Source organism: Parasteatoda tepidariorum, chromosome 9, assembly GCF_043381705.1.
Source record: "Parasteatoda tepidariorum isolate YZ-2023 chromosome 9, CAS_Ptep_4.0, whole genome shotgun sequence".
NCBI lineage: Eukaryota > Metazoa > Arthropoda > Arachnida > Araneae > Theridiidae > Parasteatoda > Parasteatoda tepidariorum.
The window spans coordinates 17813790-17834150 of NC_092212.1; the positions used below are offsets into that span (position 1 = coordinate 17813790).

At 31.5% G+C, this 20361-nt stretch overlaps 1 protein-coding gene and 1 long non-coding RNA gene across 8 annotated transcripts in view; one reads left to right on the forward strand and one right to left on the reverse strand.

The window, feature by feature from the left end:
* The window catches only part of LOC139426493 (uncharacterized), a 93478-nt gene that overhangs the window by 21187 nt on the left and 51930 nt on the right, over positions 1 to 20361 (forward strand). The window lies entirely within an intron of this gene.
* Positions 1 to 20361, reverse strand: part of LOC107453131 (alpha-tocopherol transfer protein-like) — a 67041-nt gene that overhangs the window by 8955 nt on the left and 37725 nt on the right. For 5 of the 7 annotated variants that reach the window (XM_016069825.3, XM_071185610.1, XM_016069827.3 and 2 more), the window contains 2 exons: positions 6188 to 6326; positions 2884 to 3126 (listed from right to left, as the gene is read on the reverse strand). In XM_016069825.3, the coding sequence (XP_015925311.1) occupies positions 2884 to 3126; positions 6188 to 6326 (382 nt within the window). Of the gene's footprint in view, positions 1 to 2883; positions 3127 to 6187; positions 6327 to 8538; positions 9118 to 12386; positions 12514 to 20361 lie in introns of those variants that run through there. The other 2 variants (XM_016069822.3, XM_016069823.3) reach the window with 2 other exon arrangements.

Here is a 20361-nt window from a genome sequence, read left to right on the forward strand (position 1 = left end):
ATATATAAAGTTATATCTTAAAAACTAAACTCAGTTTCGCGACAGCCCAGAGAAGGGCCAAGGCCTACTGTACCCATCTCAGTTTCCTTGACCTTGGGCTTTGGGGTGGTCAGCCGGTCAGCTTCCGGTTAGATGGTCAGCCGAACGCGATACGTGTTTAGTTCCCAAGCATGCTTGATACTCATTTATCGACCCACTGAAGGGATGCAAGGCTTAGTCAACCTTTCCCGGCCTGAGGATCGAATCCAGGGACTGTGGCACTGAAGTGCGTAATGCTACCACTCAGCAACGGGAGTCATATAAAGTTATATGCACTTTATATATTATAACTAACTTTAATAATATACATATATATATATATATATATATACAGTTCAGTCACATTAATGTGACCACCACCTATCTTGGACGTCAACGTGAAATAACCAAATATTACAGTCGAGTGTAGTAAAGGATGTCCTAGGGCATCGGAAAGCATTTCAAGCGTTGGCGTAATGCAAAAACGTAGCGATTTATCCGACGTCCAAAAGGGCATGATTATTGACTTTCGGGCCAAGTGTGGAAGCATTTCGGAAACGGCTAATTTTGTGCACTGTTTTCGTGCCACCGTGTTGAAAGTATACAGTGCATGGTAAAATGGCACTATCCAAAATCAGCGGCGTGCCACATGCGGTGCACCTCGGGCTATAGATGGCAGAGGCGAAGGAAAGATACGGAGGCGCGTTCGGGTGAATAGACGTGCAGCTGTTGAGCAACTGACCGCCCAGATGAACCAAGGGGCTACCAAGTGTGTATCCTCAACAACGGTTCAGCGAATGTTGCTGGTCATGGGCCTCCGATGCAGAAGCCTGCTTAATGCATATATGCTGGCTGCTATTCATCGGGGACGAAGGCTGGAATTTGCATGCCAGTAGCGCAACTGGACGTCCACAGAATGGCAACAGGTGGCTTTATTCGATGAATCACTTTTTATGCTCCATCGGACGGATGAACGCTGGCGTATACAGCATGAAACGTCTGAAAGCAAACACCCTGCAACAATTGCCGGAAGGATCCAGGCTGGAGGAGGGAGCATTATGGTTTGGGGAATGTTTTACTGGCATTCACTGGGTGCACTCATCATTGTGGAAGGAGCGATGGATCAGCACAAGTGCGCATCTGTCCTTGCGGAGCATGTCCACCCCTACATGCGAAAGATTTTTCCTTACAAAGATGGCATCTACCAGCGGGATAATGCGAGGCGTTATACAGCTCACAGTGTATGTGCGTAGTACGAAGAGCACAAGGATGAGTTTACCGTACTTCCCTGGCCAGCAAACTCTCCGGATTTAAGCCCAATCGAGAATCTGTGGGACCACCTCTATCGGGTTGCTTGCGCCACATATCCTCAACAGCGTAATTTAGCGCAGCTGGCTATGGCACTGGAGTCGGCATGGCTCAACATCCCAGTGAATACCTTCAGAAACCTAGCTGACTCACTTCCTGCACGTCTCACAGCTGTCCACTCTGGCAAAGGTGGTTATTCTGGCTTTTGACAGGTGGTCACATTAAAGCGACTGGACTGTGTATATATATATAATCTATATAAATTCAATTNGACACACACACACACACACATATATATATATATATATATATATATATATATCACGTCGTTAGATGATCATCGTGTTTACTGTGTAGTTAAGAAGAAAGCCGGAACAAAATGGCGTTTGATATGAACTTCTCAATCATTCACATGCAGTGGTGCAGAGAATAACTTTTAGTCAAATTTACATTGCAAAGAATCATACATTAAAACATAAATTTAGCTATCTCTAGAAGGAATTTTATAAAAAGAATATTTATTTTACTGTAATGTTATTATAATGGCTGAAATATTTATTATATTAATAAATACTATTAACATTTATATATTTTGCTATGAAATCGAACCATAATGCTTTTTTAAACCTAAAAAGGTGGGTAACAGAAAAAATACACAACTTGGTATAAACTTATATGTACTACCAATTTTTTGAAACAGCTGTTATTCATATCTTGATCACTTTTGTGAAATAGCTAAGATGATCAGATTTTAAAACCATGACTTATGAACAAATCAGCGGATCGTCCTCACAGCACACCCATATATTTATGTAAAATATTGATTTATCTATGCAAAGATTCCATTTTATTTTTAATTGATAACAAATATCAGGCTACCTTCTTCATCAAACTCTATTTCATTAATAAGCAGTTTTGACATATTTTATTATATTCTGCATTTATGTCATTATGTATCCACTTATTACACATGTGAAATGAGTGAGTACTTGATTTTTAAAATTTGTTTTTTTTTAAATCAAATTATTTTCTGACGAGCATGGGGTTTTCTTTTTAAAATAATGATTTTTTACTTTTCGCTTATATTCACTGAAATAAAAAATTATCCTTTTCAAAAATACACGCGTATTTCAGATTTTTTTTTATTTAATTATTTTTTCATTGGAAAAATTCGAGGACATTTGATTACATATGTTAAGATTTGAGGAAATTTTCAATTCTCAAAGAGTTCGGAAATTTTTTATTTCCTTTGATTATTTACTTATTTATTTTGTGATTGGATAAATTCGAGACCATTTGAGTACATACGTTAATATTTGAGAACATTTACTGTCCTCAAAAGCGTGAAAGTTTCCAGGGACTACTACTGAAATACGGGGACTATCCTAAAGATTTGGGGACGTCAGGTTAACCTTAAAATATTGAATTGGCATTTGGCTAAAGCAGAAAGTTTAGCAGCAACAGCAGAACATGCATTATAATTCAATTCTTATTTGTGTTAGAATAAATGCTAATTCTGAAGTTTTTTTTTTTACTAAATGAGAAATAAATTCTTACCCATGCGTATCACGCCGATTCCAGCATAACCGGAATCTCTATATTCCAAAGCGGTAAAATAATTCGTCTTCAAAATATGTAATACTTCGGAGGGCCTGAAGTCTGTCAAAATACCGGAGTAAGTTGCTTTATATGTGTAAAAGTTTTTTAAAGTCTTGAAAGCTTTTTCTACTCGATATTTCTTAGATCGAAGAAAGCGTAGCAAAAAAGTATCTTCCATACACGAATGGAGATCAGGTTCATCTATAGGAAAAGTAAAAAGTAGGAGCATAAATTTTCAGAAAAATATGTGGAGATCACTCAAATATAAACAAATTGCAGGATATATACATATGTATAAGTTCAAAATGTAGAGAAAACATGGGAAAAATTACAGAACAATGAAAAAAGGGGGGGGAAGAAAAATAATAATAAAAATAAAAATTGCAAGAAACCGGAAGGAAAAAAAAATCCGAACAAAAGAGGAAAAAAAAATTTTAAAAATACGGAAAATAAAAGATATAATCTTTTTATCAGCTCATACGATTGTATCCGCAAAAAAGAGAATATTTTTTTCCTCTTTTTTTTCGGAATTTTTTTTTTCCGCGATCTCGTTATATTATTTTTATTATTATTTTCTTCCCCCTTTTTTTCATGGTTCTGTAATTTTTCCCATGTTTTCTCTACATTTTGAACTTATTTTATGAGTTCTATTTAATTGCAGCATATGCACAATAAATAAAACTTCATTGTTTTTCTTAATTTTTCTTCGTGTTCCTTTGTATTTATTTATTTATTATATATATATATATCTGTGTGTGTGTGTATACACATAATTTCGAAGCCTAGAAAGGCATTATTTTTTTTCACTTGTATTTTATTTTTGATAGATTTAATATGCACTGTTTCATTATTGAAATTTAATTTTATATTTAATACATAATTGCGTAAGAGTCGGATACGGCAATTCCGCGCCAAATCATGCCTGATGGAAATACGAAAGGAAATAGTAGTAGGCATTTTTTTCTGGTGATAGCAAATTTCATGTTTTACCCTTTCTGGTGCAGTGTAACCTGTCTGGTAAAACTACTTAAAAAAATGTTACTACCACTAGAAATTTAAAATTAATTGCTGTTAAAATTTTGTAAGCATTGTGTTTTCTTTTTAATTTTTGTTTTGTTTGTTAATTGTTTTTAAAATTTTGCTTTGTATTCATTAAACAACAAACAGCTATTATAGTATTTCAATTTAGACTGCTCTGTCTAAGTTGCACTGGATAATGTCCCGATTGACAAAATATTTCTAGCGAACTTTGGGGCTCCAGAAAGGATCAATGTATGATCATTAATGAAGCAATTTTGATTTAAATTTATGTTATCTAATTCTAGATGCATATGACCTAAAATAAAATACTACTTCGTATTAGTTTTCAGAGGAGAAGGTTTCAAAGAGTTGCAAAACTATTCACAGTTTTGAAAGTTGCAATTTTCTCAACTACTTTATAAAATCGGAATAACTTTTTTTCTCAACTGGTTAATTTACAGTTGAGAAAATATTATTTATAATCTCAATAAATACTACTAAGTTTGAAGAAATGCTAAGTTATTCTTTCTTTCTTTATTTATAAAAAAATTGGGCACCTGGGCCGCGCAGAAGGCCCATGTCCCATACATCATGAAATTGTATAAAAAGTTAAAATAAAAGACAATTTGAGTTCAGCAGTCTATGGGGTGGCTGTTACAGAAATTTTAAGTTACATACCTGTCAACTTTTTTTTTCATTTCAAAAGTTATTTTATAGTGGTATTGAAATAAAAAATTCTTTACCTCAGTGATATTGAAATAATAATATTCTGTGCAATAGTGATATTGAAATTAAAAAGTTCTTTATTATTGTGATATTGAAATAAAAAAGTTCCTTACGACAGTGTTATTGAAATAAAAAAGTTATTTACTATTGTGATATTGAAATGAAAAAGTTCTTTACCATAGTGATATTGAAATAAGAAAGTTCTTTACCATAATGATATTGAAATAAAAAAGTTCTTTAGCATAGTGATATTAAAATAAAATAAAAGTTCTTTACAATAGTGATATTGAAATAAAAATTAGAAATTAAATTTTAGGAAAAAAAAATTTTATAATTTGCCAGAGCTTAAACACAAAAGACGATTATCATTTATTCGTATACACGTTCAATTCATTCATTTGTAGTGGAGGTTGAAATCAATTTAAATTAAATTTAAAATTCCAAATAAAGAGCAAAAAGTTTTGTTATAATTTTTAATATAAAACAAAAAGTTAACAGCTAAGTTTAATAAGAAAAACAACTATCTAAGAGAGTGACAGTTTAGCAATATTATTTTGTTTACACCAAATAGATATTTCTTTTTGTAATTTACCACTAGTGCTTTAACACGTTCACGCCGGGGTGACCCACTGGTGGGCCACGCTAGATTTTCTCATCTTGGCGACGCACCGGAGTAAAAACTGGTAACAATAAATTTAATTTTTTAGTTTTTCTTTCGGGAATTATAAAAATCCATAACTACCAATTGTTTTTAACGGATGCAATTTTTATATAGAATTGCTTCTTTGATGTGATAAATTTCATTACAGTGAATTGTTATTGTTGAGAATAGATTATTATCTAATATCCCGAGTATTATCTAATATTGAAATAGTTCTTCTACCAGTATTCTCACTTTTCCCGGCATGAACGTGTTAAAGAGAGACTAATATGTAATGTCAGATTCAAGTATAAATATTTATATAATTAATACATAGTAGTATATAGATAGTGGTAATTTCAATAAAGCCTAAATTAATGGTATGCTGTAGTTGCTAATCCTTCAAATAAAAAGCAAGCATTTTTACATTTGTGTCAAAGAAAGCAGTCTATCAGTCTGAAAACTGCGTTTGTATTAAATTATGGATAAGATAAAAAATTTCTAAGCTTGATACCTTTTAAATTGTTGAAATATTAATAAACAAGTAAAATCTACAGCTTATAGAATTTTTGGTAATTATTTTAACATTTTATGAGCCACACCATGGATGACTCAAAAATGAGTTTTATATAAGTTTTGAATTGTTTATATGCAGAGGTGTGGTAAGTAATTTGGAATCAAATTTACAATACAAAGAATAATAGTTTAAAAAAAAAACTTTTTTATCACTAGAAAAATTTTTCTCAAAAAGTTAAAAAAATTGCCAGTATTATTTAACGTTATAACATCGGCTATTAAAGTTTTAAAAAAAAGTGTAGAATAGAAAGAAGGAAGTGCCGGAATTTGGCAGTTTTTTTTATAGTAAAATACACTAACTTTTGATCAGACTTCTTAAATTTTTTAAGCTTTCTGCTCGGACCTCTTCACTTTCTCCCAATTCTACTTGAGCTTTTCTGGCAATTTCAGGTGGTATACCATCAATTAAATACTTCATAAAAGTCATTTCGTTGTTTTTCTGTGGAAAAAAATGATTTTAGTGGTAAAATTATGCTTCCAAACTAAAAACCAGTAAATTATTTAACCATACATCTACAAAGCAATTGAACACGTTGATGAGATTGTATTATACAGCAATGATCCGCCCAATGCTCACCTATGCCTCACCTGCCAGGACAACGATACCTCAACATCTACTGAAGAAATTAAACCTATGCCGAAACAAGATCCGTAGAAAAATAACCTGTGCCAGATGGTTCATCCGGAATACCAATATACATACGGACCTCAAAATACCAACTCTATCACAGCATATATACGAGCTGAACGCAAATTTTTTCGATAAAGCCATAGAATGTAAAACAGCAAATTTTAATGAAATCTTTAAATTTGAAAATTATAGCAAAAATAAATGCTACAGAACAATAGCAGCACATTTCACATCCGACGCCTCATATCATAACTATCAAAACAAATAATTTCATCAACCTGCCTTAAAATAGCGTTTCCTCAGGCTGATATAACTCTGAACAACTCCAAAATCAAACTAACACAGTTTAGAGAAAGCTGCTCATTTTATTTTTTGATTCTTTTTTAGTTATTCGAGCAAAGTGCTTGAGACATTCATAAAAGCAACAACTCCACTGCCTGCTTACCTCAATGATCAATCAATACAGTGCTAAAATTCCAGATGAATGGGATAGGGGTCGCTTCGCTTCCCAGGTGCCCAATAAAATCAAAACACTAGAACTAGTGTAGTTGTATTAGGAAAAACTTTTTTTCTAGTTACAAGATTTCATCCCGTTGTGTTGTCAATGTGGTCACGCGCAAGTCAAACACCCATTACTCTATTTAAAAAATATTATATTTGTATTTTATAAAGAAAATGCTTAGTCATTTGAAAATTCCCCTGAATTTCTTAAATTCAAAGGGAGGATTGTTTAACCTGTTAGTGCCCAGCGTCATACTTATAGGACAGTTTCCTTTTACAAAAACATATATTGTGGTAGGACAATTGTTTCAGTTTTGTCTTTTATCTAGGAGAATTTAGAGATTCCCTTTCGCCATAATTTAATATTGATTTAAGTTTCTATTACTAGATCTTATAAGGTGAAGGGACATTTCGAAATGCAATGGTAAAAAACAATTGATATTAGCCATTTAGTTGAATAACATATTATACCACTTTTTTCATAAAGCCACTTTTTGCACCACTTCAACATAAAATGTCGGGATAAAACGGGTTAAGGAGGATTGTTGAACTCAAAAGTGCTAAATAACAATTAAAAAATGCATGTGTATGAAAAGTAATCATGCATACGGATCATGCAAGAAAATCTTAATCTAAATTTTTTTTTCCATAATGCCCACCCGATTGACTCTAGTCATTTAGGTATCAGTTGGGCAGATTTGTTGATCACTCTTTCAGAGGCACCATATTAGGTGGGGCAACGACGCTCCCACTGTAAGGACAGATAGCACAGAGAATGCGAGAACTTCCATGCCTTGTCCGTGATTCGAACCCAGGACCTTTTTGATGTAATGTCAACTCCCTGAACCCCTTGACAGTCCGGTCGGCATCTTAATCTAAATAAAATCCACATAATTAAAAATAAGGTTTAAATTAAACCTGAAAATACCTTTGAAAATTGAAAATAATCTTATATGAAAATAGGCATGATAGTTTACAAAGGTCCCGGTCACCTAATTGTTAAATTTCAAAAATATCAGTTTTAATCAGTTTAACGAAAATCAGTTTTATATTTATGTTCTTAAAACATTTTGCTTTTTGATTCAAAATGTATAAAAATTTAAGGGCATTGTTAAAAATCTAAATATTTTCTGGTTTGACTTGGTAAAAATATAACCGCAGTGAACATTGCATATCGAATTGAAACTTGGAAGTACTAATAGAAAATTTTCATGTTTCAACGGAAAAAAACAGATATGATACTCTCGTGATACNAAAATTGTCCACCCTAACGTGCACACATAGCAAATATTTTGAATGCTGAAAATGTCTGTTGCTTCTCGTACTAGGCAGGGGGCGAGAGAATGTAAGGAATAATTCGAACTATATTGACAAAATTTATAATTAATTGTTCTCTTGTATTCATCCACATTTACGCTAAGCAAAATTTGAAATTACCAACACTGCTATCCCGAATTACTATTTTTCTGCAAGCATTTACGCGTTATGAATATATTGGAAAAAGAGAAGAAATTCTTACATTGTAATCCATCAGATCTCAGTAGCTTTTAAAAATTTTCCAGCATCAGAGATATTATGACCTGTTTTAATATGAAAATGACGAACAACTCCAGGAACAACTTTTCCAAGTCTGCGTTTCTTGGGAAAATTTATTCTAGTGGTAGCTAAGTTAATGCCTTAATGAATGTTTTAAATTTCAATTGCATTTCCAAACCACTGCATTTAAACGATGCAGAAGTTCATATAAAACGGTGCTTCAATATGATATTGACGGACAATCGCTCCTAAATTGTAAGCAAAATTACCAAATTTTTTAAATGCTTTAGTTCTACACGCCTGCGACTCTATAAAAAGAGATTAAAAAAATTTCGTGGAAGTTGGCAGACCTATACATCGTATCCCAATCACATGGTAGCATATTTGATAAAAAAAAGTTTCTTATCCAAAATCTATAATTGTTTTAGTCACTTTAATTGTTCAGGTATCAAATAGATTACATGCTATTAACGATAACATTTTTTTTAGTTTATGAAAGAATGTATTTAAAGATAAATATCAGGATTTAAACCAATAATGGTATATTAAGGTGTCTTTTTTCACATTTTATCTGAATTTGGCAATGGCAAGACAGAATACCACATGATTATACACAAAGATAATAAATTTTTTTTCAAATCACCTTTTTTTAATAATTCGAGTAAATTCATCGCTTCCTACAACAAAACAACTCAACATGGTTTCCTAAAAGGATATATATATATATATATATATATATACGAGATATTTCCGGGTTGGAGTATTTAAAAGTAACTCGCCAAAAATAGATTAACAGGTTCACGTCGGGCTTACGGGCGGTGGGTTACGATAGATTGTCTCATCTTGGCAGCGCACCGGAGTAAAAACTGGTAACAATAAATTTCATTTTTTAGTTTTTTCCGGGAATAATAAAAATCCATAACTACCAATTGTTTTTAACGGATGCAATTTTTATATTGAATTTCTTCATTGTCGTGATAAATTTCCTTACAGTGAATTGCTATTGCTAAGAATAGATTAACTCCTCCCGAATATTATCTAATATTGAAATAGTTCTTCTACCAGTATTTTCACGTTTCCCCGGCGTGAGCGTGTTAAAATAAATTAATTATCTCTAAGTACATTAATAATAGTCTGGTGCTGATATCTGGTTTATAAATTTAGAAATAAGCAAGCCTTCGAGCCTAAGAAATAGATTGTTTTAACACGCTCACGCCGGGGAAACGTGCAAATACTGGTAGAAGAACTATTTCAATATTAGATAATATTCGGGAGGAGTTAATCTATTCTCAACAATAACAATTTACTGTAAGGAAATATATCACGGCGATTCATAAACAATTCAATATAAAAATTGCATCCGTTAAAAACAATTGGTAGTTATGAATTTTTATTATTCTCGGAAAAAAACTAAAAAATTAAATTTATTGTTAGCAGTTTTTACTCCGGTGCACTGCCAAAATGAGACAATCTAGCGTAACCCACCGGTGGGTCACCCAGGCGTAAACGTGTTAAACTATGTGTCAGCAGTCATCAAAAATTTATATTTGCGGTATACCCAAAAGTGAAAAATGAATAGACAAATTATACATTTACTTAGTTTTCTGTAATGTTTTTGAATTAAAAATAATAGATATTATTATGTCCGTTTTCTTCAAAATCATGAGACCATTAAGGGATTAAAGTGATAGCGTAGTAATAATTAACATTTAAGAGTGATGAAACATAAGTAGTCCCGTTAATTTTTGTCAATAATATATGAACCACTAAAAATGTAACCTTTTAACCCCTTGAGAGCTCGAGTTAATCCGAGCGCGCTAAACAGGCCAAATTGGTGCACTCTCGAGATAATTCGAGAGGCGTTGCATTTTATGCTGCTATAATTTTTCACACTTGAATATAATCGAGAATTGAAAGTAACAATGTGAGAACTAAGAAAAAAAATCGTTTTATTGACATTTATCATTTACATAAGATAGTAAGCTATAACACTTATTTATTCAAGAATAAAATAGTATACAGAGATGCCAATTTGCTCTGGACGGCAGATATATATTGTAAAGGGGTAGTTTATCAATTGTGATTCTTGGTTTAATAAAGTAAATTTAGTAGATTTTTTTCCACCACTCGTTCTAAATAATTCGTAGTTTTATATAATTTACCACTTTAGAGTACTTATGGTTATCTGCCAACTCTTCTAGATATTCCCAAAGATTTTATTGTCATATTGAAAGTGGTATTCATACTCAGGTTATTCCAATTAACTTTTTGAATTATGATGATAATTATAAATGATTTTGATCACCACTATATATAAATAATTACATCAAATCTATACATACCCTCCAACTGCTACGGAATTTCCGTAGTTTCAGAAATCCTCTTTTCAGACGGTAGCAAAATCAATGTTTTAATATTTAAAAAAAAATTAATTTTAGCGTAACTTGTCCACTATTACTTATAAAAGTGCAGGCCATATGGCTAGATTCTTAAGTTCTGATAAAAGTTTTATGAGAGATCCATTTGCTTTAAAAATTTCTACTTTGGTTCGCTACCATTAGAAAGAATTATTTTCAAAATCCTCATAAGTTGGAGGGTATGTATATAAAAGCATAATAATCCTTGCGCAAGCGAATTTCAACGGGATCAAAATATAAATATATTTTTTAGTCAGATTGTTTATCGTTTTACAACCACTCTGAAAATCCATTTTCGAAAAGAGTGAAAGTTGGCAGGTATGCTTATGTCTGTAAACAAATCTGTACTCCTTCTTCAAACCGGAGAAAGGACCAAAGGTGATCTCTTGAAACGGGAATTATATACACCCCCCCACACACACACACTGTATATTAGGACTATCACATCCAGTACAAACTGAATTGTAACTTCCGCTTCTGAGTTTTCGCTCGCCTATCAACTCATTGTCAACATAACAGGCGCCCTCGGACATAATAACAGTGAAAGAGTCAATTGTCGGCTTCGCGGACAGGCACTCTGTATGCAACGCCAGTTCAAGTTCCAAGCACTTAGGTCATGCTATACATTTTAAAAAGCAAGCGAAAATAGTCAAATATTTGCAAAATTTACTTTGTAGTTATTTACAGTATTTTTTATTATTTTGGCGTGTCTCGAGCTGTTGGCATCTCTGAATATAGCCTTTTTCCATGGAACAAAATCGCAGTGTATCAAAATTGTCCACCAAAAGAAAAGACAATGTCCTAAAGTGTGTTTTTTTACATTTAAAAAATTGATTATTTTTTTTTTTGGCTGGTTTTTTTCAAAAAATCTGTGCGTTAAGGGGTTAAAATAAGAGGTCAAAAGAACAAATTATATTCGAATCACAAAAACACCAATCCAAAGTTATATATACTTTTAAATATAAGTAATACAAAACTTACATATAGCATACATTTTAAGTCTAGAGATTTCGGATATTTAAAATATAAATATAAACTCCGTTGAAGTGATGATTCTTACAGATGCAGGAGTAGATAAATAAAAAATTTGAATAGACAATACGGAAAGAAATTAACATTTGAATTAAAATTATATATTTAACACACAGATGACCAGCTACGAAATATATAATTTTTAATAATTTACGTCTGCATACTTCTATTGTCGTACAACAGGAATATATAATTTATCAAAATATTGATACACGGTGAAGTAAGGGCTATTTTGATGTGTGATTCAAATTTAAAATATTTAGTTGTAAAAAAAGTGAAACTTCATATTTTTTTTCAATAATTCTTTATAGCTACTCTATTTTAATAAGGAATAATTTCATTGATGAAAATTTGTCCGAAAATAATAAATATTTCAGCTTACTCGGTTTCGAAGTTTCTCCATTTGATGCTTCTGTATTAAACAATGAAAGAAGGACTTATGAAAACATCTGACCTACTTTCAAGAACGATGTTTTTTAATTTATCATTTTCATGCATTTTTTCGACGAAAAAAAAATGAACCGATTATCAATTTATCAGTTTCGTTTCAAGGTTGCGATCTCATTTTCATGCTTAGATTTGATATCGCTGAACACTTATCATAACATATGCCGTTTACATGTGGTTCTCTCAAAACTTTATTGATCTACTGGCTTGTTGTTGGTATTAGCCCGTTTTATCCCGACTTTTTATATTGAAGTGGTGCAAAAAGTGGTACAATATGTTATTGAACTAAATAGCTAATATCAACTATTTGTTACCATTTCAGTTCGAAATGTCCCTGCACCTTATAATTATGCATCTAGTGATAGAAACTTAAATTTTAACACCTTTTTGGATGAGAAACGCAGATCATATGAATTTCAAAATTGAAATGCATTTTTTTTTTTTTTTTTTTTTTTTTTTTTTTGCTTTAATATAAGAAATTATGTGTCGTATGAAATAAAATTTTGAAGGACTAAAATTACATTAAAACATTAACTTTACCAACATTAGAATAAATTTTTACAATTAACGTAGGAGGTTAGCAGCCTTTCTTAAATTTCAAAGGCCGGTAGAAGTTGCTCTAGACTACAGCGTTGTATAAAGAGAGAGTGTCAGAGGTGAATTTTTCCGATAGCATACCTGCCAACTCTTCCGGATTTTCCGGAAGATTTTATTTTCATATTTAAAGTGGTAGCAATACTCATGTTATTCCAATTAGCTTTTTGAATTATGACAATATTTATAAATGAATTTGACCACCACTACATATAAATAATTAAAATAAATATATAAAAGCACAATAAATCTTGCGGAAGCGAGTATCAATGGGATCAAAATATAAATATATTTATGAGTCAGATTGTTTTTCGTTTATTGTTTTACAACCACTCTGAAAATCCATTTCTCAGAAAGGGTGAAAGTTAGCAGGTATGCTCTCGGGATTTGAATGTCAAGTGTACAAAGGAATTTGTAAAAAAATTTTCTGGCTTTTTACCGAATATTTTTCTCATATAATTAAACTGGTAACAAATTCTCTGCGAGCTACTTTTAAAAGGAGATTTTGCCCTTAAAGACGCACCTCGTTCAGGCCATCCAGTTAAATTCGATGAAAGGCAACTGAACCAACTCTTACTAGAAAAAAAAACAAAGAAACTGACTGAAAGAATGGAATGCCCTCACACACAACTAAAAGAAGAAGAAAAAAAAATGATGGAAATTTACAAAAATAATAATAATGTTCAATAATTAATAATCAGTTGACTAATATTAAATAAATAAAAAAAAGATTATTGTCCAAGATGGCAACTTGTACTGCTTTTAACCCTTTCGCGCCGACTGTCACAAATATGTGACAGCATAAAACCGCATCAATCAGGTAAAAATATAAAACTTGTAATCAAAGTATTTTTTTTAGCAGTTTATTTCAGGGCTCGAAATAACTCAGAAATTTTACCCGTCCCCGAGGACGGCTTATCCAACAATGTACCCGTCCTCCTTTGAAACTAACCCGTAGCTTCTAAATAAATAAAAATATAATTTTCTCTTATTTATTTCAAACATCTATATAAATTGCACAATGAATTAGTAGTTACTAGGATTACATCATACAATAATAAAAGAAATACTAGGTTGCTAATAGTAACCTAGTTAAATGAATCAAATATGACGTTTGCCAGTTTCACAATCAAGCCAATGATTTACAGAGGTCTCTGCACAGAAATCTGAAAGAGATTTTCCATTTAGGTAGATGTTCATAATTGCGCTTAACGCTTCTTGTTTAAGACCAGTACGTAATGTGTTTNGCTGAACACTTATCATAACATATGCCGTTTACATGTGGTTCTCTCAAAACTTTATTGATCTACTGGCTTGTTGTTGGTATTAGCCCGTTTTATCCCGACTTTTTATATTGAAGTGGTGCAAAAAGTGGTACAATATGTTATTGAACTAAATAGCTAATATCAACTATTTGTTACCATTTCAGTTCGAAATGTCCCTGCACCTTATAATTATGCATCTAGTGATAGAAACTTAATTTTTAACACATTTTTGGATGAGAAACGCAAATCATATGAATTTCGAAATTGAAATGCATTTTTTTTTGTTTTCTGCTTTAACATAGGAAATTATGTGTTGTATGAAATTAAATTGTGAAGGACTAATATTACATTAAAACATTAATTTTACTAACATTAGAATAAATTTTTACAATTAGCGTAGGAAGTTAGCAGCCTTTCTTAAATTTCAAAGGCCGGCAGAAGTTGCTCTAGACTACAGCGTTGTGTAAAGAGAGAGTGTCATAGATGAATTTTTCCGCTCGCATACCTACCAACTCTTTCGGATTTTCCGGAAAATTTTATTTTCATATTTAAAGTGGTAGCAATGCTCAAGTTATTCCAATTAACTTTTCGAATTATGACGATAATTATAAATGAATTTGACCACCACTACATATAAATAATTAAAATAAATATATAAAAGTATAATAAACCGTGCGGAAGCATATAACAATGGGATCAAAATATAAATATATTTTTAAGTCAGATTGTTTTCCGTTTATTGTTTTACAACCACTCTAAAAATCCATTTCTCTGAAAGGGTGAAAGTTCGCAGGTATGCACTCGGGATTTGAATGCCAAGTGTACAAAAGAATTTGTAATAAAAATTTCTGGCTTTTTACCGAATATTTTTCTCATAAAATTAAATTGGTAACAAATTCTCTGCGAGCAACTTTTAAAAGGAGATTTTGCCCTTAAAGACGCACCTCGTTCGGGCCATCCAGTTAAATTCGATGAAAGGCAACTGAACCAACTCTTACTAGAAAAAAAACAAACTGACTGAAAGAATGGAATGCCCTCACACACAACTAAAAGAAGAGGGAAAAAATGATGGAAATTTACAAAAATAATAATAATGTTCAATAATTAATAATCAGTTGACCAATATTAAATAAATAAAAAAAGATTATTGTCCAAGATGGCAACTTGCACTGCTTTTAACCCTTTCACGCCGACTGTCACAAATATGTGACAGCATAAAACCGCATCAATCAGGTAAAAATATAAAACTTGTAATCAAAGTATTTTTTTAGCAGTTTATTTGTTTGCGGAGTTATAATTGTTTGATTTATTTAATTCACCAATACTTTGTTCAAAATAAAACTATTTAGTTATACTTTGAATTAAAATTGATTATATATATGATTAAACTAACAATAATTAAAGTAAAAGCGAAGTAAGTCTGTCAAATTAGCAACGACTGCATTTAAGTTACCATTTTTTATTTAATTACAACTTGATTCTGAATTTGTACGAATGCTTTTCTGAGTCCCCCGTCCCCAAAGGGTTAAGGCAACGCCTCCTATAACTGAAAACCTCCACACGGTTTTTTATAGGTAGTCCGATCTGACCACTGTGAAGAATATCCACTTTCCGAACGAGTCATTTAATACAAAATTTAGTTAAAATAAGAAAGCGGTAGTATATATATGACTAAAAATTTGTTTTATTTATGAATATTATTGGTTTGAATTATTCACTTGTCAACCACTACAGATTCAATTCTCAAATATATACGATAAATTTCTCTCAATTACTTTTATAAAAGGTTTTGGGTTCATGCGCACAACTGGTTCACTTTTTGAACAGTCTGCGCGGACTGCTTGTAAAAGACCGTGTGGAGGCTTTTTGATGTAGGAGGTAATGGTTAAGGAGACAATCGATATCGCCCTACAAAAGTTCCAGAGAATGAAGATAGCGGGTTCAAATCCCGGCGAAATTGTGCCCCGGTAAAGGGTAAAACTATTGTTGCAGTAAAAGAAGAAAAAAAGGGTGAAAGAAACTTTTAGTATAAAAACATTTTACTATCAAGTTTGTTTCTGAGAGAGATAAAGAATCTGAGCTACAAAGACCTATTAAAAATTATAAGGAATGAAACGAATTGTTTCCTCAATTTAAAAATAGCGGGGTCCACCAGCCGTGCATTATTTTTTTATACATTGTTTGAGCCGTCCATATACTACTTTATATTTCTACCCATCACCTCTTACATTAGAAAGCCTCCACACGATTTTTTGTAAATAGTCTGACCATACTATTTAAAAAGTGAACCAGTTGTGCTCATGAATTTAAATTCTTTTTTAAAAGTAATTGAGAGAAATTTATCACACATATTTTAAAATTTAATCTGTAGTGGTTGACAAGTAAATAAAATAAACCAATCTTATTCAAAAATTAAACAAATTTTTAAACATATATTTGTTACCATTATCTTATTTTTACTAGATTTTGTGTTAAATGCTTCTTTCGCAAACTTGTTTACCTTTATTGTGGTCTCATCGGACTACCTCCAAAAAACCGAGTGGAGGCTTTCAGTTATAGAAAGCGTTGGTCTAACCCATGGGTGAAAGCCCTTATATAGCAAGACGGAAAAGAGAAAAACCTGGGACGTAAAACATTTCATTACAGCCTTTTTTTCGAAAAAAATGAAATATCTGTAACTATCAAGATTTCTTTTATAATTCTGGCATATATATAAAACTGCTTCTTTTCCAAGATAAAGTAGATATTTTTGAAAAATTTAAAAAAAGAATAAGTAAACTCCTCCCCAAAACTAGCTATAACTGAAATGATTTTACTACCAGCCTTTCCTCTTTTCCGTCTCGCTTTCACCCCTGGTCTAGCCATGTCGTTATTTTATCTCTTTAAGTTATGTCAGATCCAATAAATCAGTGAGAGTCAACGCCTCATATAGCTGAAAGCATAAACACGGTTTTTTATAGGTAGTCTGATCAGACCACTATGAATTTAAACGAATGTAAAAGAGCCATTTAAGAGAAAATCTATTAAAAATTAGCAAGTGGTAACAAATATATGTCTAAAAATTTTTTTAATTTATGAATATGATCATGGGTGAAAGTTCTTATATAGCAAGACGGAAAAGAGAAAAACCTGGTACGTAAAACATTTCATTCCAGCATTTTTTTCGAAAAAAATGAAATATCCGTAACTATCAAGATTTCTCTTATAATTCAGGCATATATATAAAACTGCTTCTTTTCCAAGATAAAGTAGATATTGTTGAAAAATATAAAAAAAGAATAAGTAAACTCCTCCCCAAAACTAGCTATAACTGAAATGGTTTTACTACCAGTCTTTCCTCTTTTCCGTCTCGCTTTCACCCCTGAATATGATTGGTTTGTCTTATTACATATCAACCACTACAGATACAATTCTCAAATATGTATGATAAATTTCTCTCAACTACTATTAAAATAGAATTTGGGTTCATACGCACAACTGGTTCACTTTTTAAATAATCCGTGCAAACTACTTGTAAAATCCCGAGTGGAGGCTTTCTCATGTAAGAAGTGATGTGAGAGTCCACCAGGATTGGAACCTTTCTAATTGGAAAATAACTGGTATTATATTAACTGGAAAATCTTAGTATTTACGGACTTTTATTCCTTGCGGAAGTAAGATAGAAATGAAATGGTTTTACAATGAGTTTTGTTCCCTTTCCCAGGTTTTAAACAGCCCTGATTTGTCATTATGCTATTATTCGATCAGATAAAGGCTTGTTCGCCGTATTTATGTAATTAAGCGCTCAAGCCAGCATATATATACATTCCCTCAAACTTTTACGTTTTTCAAAAAGTTTTTTCCTAATAGTAGAACAATGCCTTTCAAAATGAGATTGTAATTTGGAGTTTCATTATAACTTGGACACATTACATATAGATTTAAATGAAAAAGTAGGCAAAATAATTTAAAACTGCATTTAATCTATTAAAGATGAAGTGTGAATGTATAAATTTCGCTGCCACGATAAATATTAATTTAAAATTTTCCTGAAAAATCTGGAGGAGTTGACAAGTAGGTGCACTAATACATAAAATAAATAAATGCAGAAGATCATAAGTTGAAACTTATCATTTTTCTAGTAGGTGCAAATTTTATAGGTAATTATACAATTTTGGTTCGATAAATTTAGCTCTAAATTATTTTCCCCGTGCCTTTGCACTAAAATAATTTAAAGGTTCATATAAGACGTGTTGAATTTTTCAAAGGACAAGTTTGATTTTCCAAACGTGATCCATGTACTACCTATCATGACTACCTTGGGTCTATCTTGTCAATCACAACCTGGGTTTTTTAGGTATATATTCTTGAATTTTTAAAAAGTCATTATGATCAAAATCATTATAAATCAAATGTTAAAAGCATGAAGTTTATAACCATTTTAAATATTCAGGGAAGTCTAAAAGTCGAAGAACTTGGAGGATTGTTACCATTATGGAAAAGGCTGGAACTAAGAGTGGCTTATATTTCGAGGTAAATTTTTTAGAGTTAGCACTATTGACATTTCTGGGGACAGAGCCCTCGCCTCCTAATGAGGTGACCACAGTGCTAACGTAAAATGTCCTCTGAGATAAACGGATCATAATATAGAGTCTTCAAGCAAGTCCCTTTGTGTAAAGCTAACTGTGGGGAAGGGGTGTTTTAAGATTTCTATTTCATGTAAAGCAATTGCGGATTGGTTCCCTCAAAAAAAGTTATCCGTTAAAGCAAAATTCTTCCCAATACTTGATCCAGAAGCTCCCTTGCTTCCCGGATTTGATTCAAAATTACAAGGTTATGAAGTTGAACATTGGTATTCATTCAACGACGGTTATAAAATCTCTTAAGAAAGGAGAATACCTGTCAGTCAATAAATAATGCATAAAACTAAGTGATGAATACAGCCTTACTTTTATTTGTGCTCTTATTTTATTTTTGCTATGGTTTTCTGCTTTGTCTATTAATACACACAGAAAAAACGTACGATTTACTGAACTTTAAGCTTCTCTTATCTAATTTGCACTTCAATTTTCCTAGCATCAATCATCTCATTTTAATAAAAGTTTTATCTAAAACAGCTATAAATATCTTCTGTTTATTTAAATTAAAAAAAGTCACATTCTTGAATAAAAATAGGGAAATCAATGATAAAAATACAAAAGAAAAACTTTTTTGAAAGAATATTTTAAGAAAAAAAAACAATGCTTAATTCAAAATTATTTTTAAAAAATTGACTTATAAAGTAAAAAATACAATGAAAGAACACTCACGAGAAAATTCACACAAAAATTATGTCCTATTGTAGAAGTCTTTCTACTGATTTATTCTTTTTCAAATTTAACTCATTTTGGGAATATGCTCTATTTTTAAGAAACATACAGAGTGGTTACTTTTCAAAATCAAAACATTCGGGTACACCATAATATAGTACATATCATCTTTTTGTGGGCAAAAATTAATCAAAAACATTAATGAGGAATATCCAAGAGAATTGAGGTTACCACATGAACGTCCGCAATGTAGCGATTTGGTTTGTCTTAACATTTTTCAAAATGAAAAGTGATTAATCAAATAACGCGTTGCTTAAGAAAATAAAACTATAAAAAAAATTTAATGGTTTTTATTGTTACGCAATTTCTATTTTATAAACAGCATATAGCTCAAGTAAGTCATTTTTAATCAGAATTTGAAGTCTACGATCACAATTGCTGCCTGTCTCAAATTTGTAACTTTCTACTCGATATTTTTATGAAAGCAAATAAAGAAAGCTCTAAAAACTTGCATTCACTAAGCAGATGTAAAATGAGTGTAGAGTCGCTGTTATTCGAGACCAACACAGTAAAATCCTACTTAAAAAAAATTATGACATTGCATTTAACCTTATATTGTAAGTAATTTTCTTTAATTTAAAGCTATAGATAGTACCTCGATATAATTATAATTGCTAACTCCACAGTCTCAGATTACGTTTTGTACAATGGTCGACCAAAATATTTAAACGGGGAAATATATATATATATATATATATATATA